Raw genomic sequence first — 6,599 nt, 5'->3', positions numbered from 1 at the left:
ATCATGAGACCACAATATTTCCAATACAATAAGCTATTTTAAACAAAGTTTATATATTTTTACATGTATAAATTAAACATCAGTGCAATTTCAGCAGAAATATCCTTTTGTTCCCTCTGATAAGGTAGTATACCCCAATCAAGAAAAGTGAAATCCTATACACCTAGTGAGACCCTTATCAGTGTATAGTGATCCTTTCCATATGGGACTAATGTGGGCTCACATTCCACTTGTATATACAAAGAAAATTCAACGCAAAACAACTTTTGGAATTATTTAGTAAGGCACTTTAAAGAACAAAGTTGAAGGACAAGGTGCTGTAAATGGCAATAATTAGTCCCTTTGCTAAAGTATTAATTAAACATAAAATAAACACTCAACAGTTCCTTAAAACATAGATATTATTATATGCGGGCTTACATGCACACTAAAGAACCAGTGGTTTCCAGTTGCATATTTATATAGATCCAGTTTTTCTTGTTTTATATAAATATGCATTTATGTGTGTCTGTGTAATAAAAGAAAACCTAAAAAATGTTAAAAGTTGCCAGGTTGGTATGTTGATTAAAAGGTTTTAATAAAAGAAAAAGCAGCCACTCTGATTGTGGTTCTGTTTCATTGAAAAGGAGACCAAAATGATCCATTAGGGAAGAATAGGAGTTAGTATCAATTTTAGTTAACAAACATTTTTTTTACATAACAGGGTCAATAACCTTGGGACTTTACAGGCATATATTCATTCACAATCCAATATGTATCTTTTGTAAATACAAATGTTTATTAAACAAATAAAAATATAAGCACATTTACATACTCCAATAATCAATCTGTGGGTGTGTCAAATAGGCTTATAGCAGTTAAACGCAATTCTCGGAACATAGTCCGCTTCCTCAGGAACATATCAGCTTCTGTTTCCACATTTAGTTCTTAAATTTGATAGATAGGTCAAGGGGTCAGTTCTTTATTGAATAAGTTAATATAGATCATTGGCCAAGCTCTATCCTGTTCCAGTGTAACATACTTAGTATGAGCCTTTGGATAATTTCATGCATCCAGCCATTTAAATAGTCCTGAGCTCTATCCTGTTCCAGTGTAACAATATAAGAACAGAATAAGCATTAGGATAGTTTCATGCATCCAGCCATTCAAATAGCCTTTGTTATATGCCCCTTCAAGATAATCTCCTCTATGCAGTTACCTCCAATCTTAGCATGTGATGTTAATTTTATGTATTTTTATTCCTATATAATTATGTGTCATAAGAAAGTTTTCTGTGTTTTTTTGTCCAAGATGATGAACTGCCAATGTCAGATGCCCCTTCAGTCAGTCTACTACCCCCAATAAATAGGAAGAAGGGACCTGGACACCAAAGCAGTATGGCAAATTTAAAGGCACCCGGTGGCAGCAACAGCAACACGTTAGGCTCGAAAAGTCAGAGTCTACCCACGGGCATCATTCGTGGATCAATACCTGAAGAGCTTAAAGGTAATAACTTAATACCTGATAGAAGAAAATGTGCTATAAATATTACAGAGGAATTGTTGCATTTGCATTTATTATTCAGATGTGGGAACAGGAATGGCCAGAGGGGCCTATTTTGTATGACTTAATGAATGAATGTAAATCATGTGCTGTACTTTTCTCTGTTTATGGGATAACATGTATAACAAAAGGCACCCACCTGTTATGCATCTAATTCCAACCAAATATAACTACATTTTTTTTGTGGGAAGTAATTTTATCTTTACCACTTTTAAAGTGTTCAGAGTAATTTTCAGTCTTTAAATCTGCAGTGTCTGCTATGTGTTGAATTTTCGGTAGCTTCCCATTATGGGGTGAAAATGCCTGATGCCTAATTTATTTTCTGCATTGTTAAGCCGCATACACACGTGCAATTATTGTCGTTGGAAAGGATCTTTAACAATCCTTTCCAACAACAAAAGACTGCACATTGCATGAACAAGTGTTGTGCATACATCACCCTTTCCTCTCCATGGAGAGGGGAGGGGGAGAACAACGGAGCGGCACCCTGCTGCGTTCTCTCCCCCTTCCTTTGCATTACGATTGTTCGTCATCCATCGTCCGTGGATCCGCCAGGGCGGTCGTTCGGACGATGGACTACGGGCGCTGTACACACGGATAATCGGGCGAGAACCAATAGACGTGTGTACGTAGCTTTACTCTGTCAAACGCACTAAAAGAGGTGAAGAGTACAAAGGGCCACCTAATGTGCATTAAATAGGTATAGTTTACTGGGGGTCACTATCAATAAGCATATTCCAAGCAGCGACATGCTGCTGTCATTGAAGCACATAAATATATTATAGATGACAATTTCAAACTGGAAGCACACAAAAGGATAACCTTTTTTTTCTGATTCACAGAATCCTTAAGGATTTTGGTCTATATTGACATGATGGCATCATGCAGTTGCTGCAGATTACAATGCCCATAGATCCAACCAGCCCTTGAAGACCATGACCAGCTTTAGAATATGGGCAGAGCTTGATTTACCATTAGGCACAGTACACAGTAGAGCAGGGGTATCAAACTCTATCCCACAGGCCAAATCTGGCCCGGCACGTCCTTCTTTTTGGCCCCCAAAAGAATTCTTAATATGAATTGCAGCTGGACCGCCGCCACTGCAATCCGTAAACTGCTGTTCTGTAGATGCGAGTACAATGCCCAGCATCACTCGCGTCTCTAGACCTGCGGCCTCTCTGCCTTATGGACGCAAGTGATGCCAGGTATTGTAGTAGCGGCATCCCTCGTGTCTATTGAACAGCAGCCTATGCGTGGACCCCGCAGAGTTTATACTGACAGGTAAATCCAATAATCAGGAATTATCAGGATTATTATTATCAGGAATTATCATAGAGCTATTGCTATATTAATTGTTTTACCGTGCCAGCGATTGCAATGTGAAACCAAATAAATGCAGCAATTTATTTGGTTTCACATTGCATTCTCTGGCAAAGACAAACAAATAATCTCAATAAGAAGAAACAAGAACACATGAGAAGAGCATGCAGTAATATGCAGTTGATAATTTAGATCAATCCACTGCATATTACTGCATGCTCTTCCCATGTGTTCTTGTTTGAGATTATTTGTTTTTTCAATATTTGTTTCAATTTGTTTGAGATGAGATTATTTGTTTTTTCAATAAATTTCAAGTTTGGCCCGTGACTTGGTCTAAGTTTTTAGTTTCGGCCCTCTGTGTGATTGAGTTTGATACCCCTGCAGTAGAGGCATGGAGCCATGTTTTTTTTTTAACCCTTTACTTGAAAACATGCACATAGTTTAATATTAGCCTTGGAGAGCATTAATAAATCAGGCCCTTGGTCTTTTATCAAAATGCAAGACTGATACATACTGCAAACTAGAACAGATACAAGACAGGTGAAAACCATTGCAAGAATAAAAAACATATCCTCACATCAATGTTCTAATATAAGTTGGTAAAGAACAGATTTTACTATAGGCTATATTATTTTTACCATCATTAGTGGAAATACAATCATTCTGTATTTACCTAATTACATTTATCACAGGTGTGTCACGCTGCATGCCATGTCTGATTACAGACTCCACTGATCCAAATATATTACACAAAACACACATATTTGGTGGGATATGATGAATTTAGAAAGTGGTTTTCACAATGCCATGAGGATTCTGCTACCACATTCTTCTGCTCTTATCTTTTTTCAGTGTGATAAGGGTGGAGATTCCCCTGACCTTTATGTGACTGATACATTAATAGAAGGATTAACACACTTTGAGCAGATTAATGATTATCTGACTGACCCTCTGACTCTAAGGTGACACAATGTCAAGCTACTATGGAATGCACCATGCAAATAGAATACAGAAGATATCAGAAAGCAATGTACAAATATTTAAAGTATTTAAAAGTTAGTAACTTGGTTATGACAAAAATATAATATTATTGGGCAATAAAACATAACGCTCTGTAAAGCAAAACATGATGAGCTCTTAATTTTCCCTTTATGGCCCTGATTTATTAAAGCTCTTCAAGACTGGAGAGGATACACTTTCATCAGTAATGCTGGGTGATCGAGCAAACCTGGAATGAATCTGGTCCAAGGTTGAAAACATTTGCTAACAAATAGCAAATTACTTTTAAGAAATCCATTCCAGGTTTGCTGGATCGCCCAGCTTCACTGATTAAAGTGTGTCCTCACCACCCTTGGAGAGCTATATGAAATTAGAATCTATAATCTTGAAAAATAATATACTTTCTTGGGGTCTACGCTCACTGTTCCACTGTACAAATGAATGAAGCCAAGGTTGTTCCCAATGCTAGACTACAAATATGTTTGTTTTATACATCTCAGGGGAGATAGGGATATTTAGGAGAATTTCTAGCACTGTGCAATTAATTGGCCACCCTAAGCAGAGCAAAAATGTGCCATATTGTTGTTAAATTTTGCTGCAGAGGCATAAAGGGTATGGTTAAGTTAAACCTGAACATGCTCATACATATATCACAACCTATGTACCCACAAAATATATATAAGAGATGCTTAAACCTCAAAACAGTATTTTTTTCAATTAGACTCCTTCATTACATATCATGTTTTGCACACAGAGTATAGACAAAAAGATAACACTTTCAAGTCTGCCTTAAAATGAAACTTTTGTAAGGATTATGTACTGTACAATAAAGGGGCCAGGAGTATGTAATGTACAACATACTTGAAGCTGGGTAATCCAGCAAACCTGGAATGGATCTGGTCCAGGAATGAAAATATTTGTTAACAAATAGCAAATAACTTAGGAAATCAGTTCTATAATTGCTGGATCCCCCAGCTTCACAGATGTAAACGCTCCAGACTTGGAGAGCTTTAATAAATCAGCCCAATGTATCTACTGCAGAAGTATATAATCCACAGAATGCAGGGGTCAGGAGTATGCAATAGAAAAACCACTTAGGGGTTAGGACTAAGAAATATGAAAAACACAGCAAGATTTAGCACTCAGAATGCAGGGGTCAGAAATACAAAGAGCAATACAGAATGTAGGGGTCAAAATTACCCATCAGAATTACCAATTACCCCTCACCAATTACCAAATCGGAAATGGTGAGGGGGTCAGAAAGTATGTAATACACAGGAAAAGAACTGGTTTCTGTTGACACTTATATTTATAATTTGGCTATTCAGTACTTAAAGATACATATACACATCGAATGGTTCACGCCCGATAATCGGCTCAGGGCCGATATCGGACCAGAATCTGGCATGTGTACAGCCCCTGTACGGCGCCTGATCCTGGCAGGTCCACGGACGATGGACGACGAACAATGAACGATCCTAATGCACGGGAAGGGGGTGCCGCTCCGTTGTTCTCCCCCTCCCCTCTCCATAGAGCAGAATGGCGCTGTATATACAGAGCTCGTTCATGCATCGAGCATTCCTTAGTCTTTGGAAAGGATTGTGAATGATCCTTTCCAACGACTATAATTGCATGTATGTATGCAGCTTAACAATACTTCAGGATGTAAATTGCAGTTTTTACTCTGCTCCTAATTAGGAATATCCTATAAAAAAAATTCTTAAATAAAATAGGTCCAACCCTCAAAAAGTAGAATTTTTTTAAAGATATGTGTCACTCATTTTTGACCACCGATTCATTTGGTTTTGACATGTCTAGTCTGTATTAAGTAGACACAAGCCAAAAGCTTGGAAACTGTTACATCATCTCACTACACCATTCAAAAAGCACTATATAAAATAAACTGAAATATATATATATATATATATATATATATATGTATGCAAATATATGTGGTGCTGATTTATTTGTAGGATTTACAATCTCTAAAAAATGCACTTGGAACAAACATATTACAACAAAATTAAAAAGAAAATAAAAAAATGTTGCTGGTATTTATATGATAAAGCCTACATCAATTATGATTTGTTTTATTTATATGTGGCAATATTGTGATATAATTCCATTTTATTCTTTTCTTTAGAGTGCTGTAAAGGTGGTTCTGTGGGCAGTCTAATAATGAGTCCTAATGGAGAAATTGTCTGTCTCTCCCTTATGGGGGCAGCTCGAGATACAGATATTCCTATTCGATTTGACTTCATTGCCGAGGAAGAAGAAGAAGGTAATCCTTTGCTTAAAGAATGTAATCTTCAATTTTGGTAAATGACTTATTACTTAATCATGTTAGGCTCTAAGCAGCACAGGCAGACGGCCAGGCACCAGGACATCTCTAAAATTTGCATGTAAGTGGTTGTCTACACTGCTTCTGCTTGTCCTAATAGTTACAATTATCTACCTGGGTTTAAAAAATCAACCAAAACTGAAAACAATAGCAAAGATCACAAAATATATTTAACAATTAATAAAAAAAGTTATTTGGTATACTGCAAATATTTTTTTACAGGAATTTTGCTGTTGTTGAACCAGACACAGTTCTTGTTGCTCACATCTCTAAAAGTAATCCCCCTTCAGTAAAAGTATTCAGATCAGGGCCCTGTGGGACATGACCCGGGGAGCTCGGACCTTCTAGCCCATCCCTTATAAACACCATTGTCATAACTGCCTTCTACTACCAAACC

The 6,599-nt window shown here is 37.1% G+C and overlaps 1 protein-coding gene across 1 annotated transcript in view; it reads left to right on the top strand.

The window, feature by feature from the left end:
• Positions 1–6,599, top strand: part of KIAA2012 (KIAA2012 ortholog) — a 64,952-nt gene that overhangs the window by 17,928 nt on the left and 40,425 nt on the right. Inside the window, exons 8-9 of the mRNA XM_072419137.1 lie at positions 1,291–1,485; positions 6,005–6,142. Of these exons, the coding sequence (XP_072275238.1) occupies positions 1,291–1,485; positions 6,005–6,142 (333 nt within the window). The remainder of the gene's footprint in view (positions 1–1,290; positions 1,486–6,004; positions 6,143–6,599) is intronic.

The sequence above is a fragment of the Pyxicephalus adspersus genome, chromosome 7 (genome assembly GCF_032062135.1).
Source record: "Pyxicephalus adspersus chromosome 7, UCB_Pads_2.0, whole genome shotgun sequence".
NCBI lineage: Eukaryota > Metazoa > Chordata > Amphibia > Anura > Pyxicephalidae > Pyxicephalus > Pyxicephalus adspersus.
The sequence above is the reverse complement of the archived record's forward strand: the minus strand, read 5'-3'. Positions and strand labels throughout refer to the sequence as shown.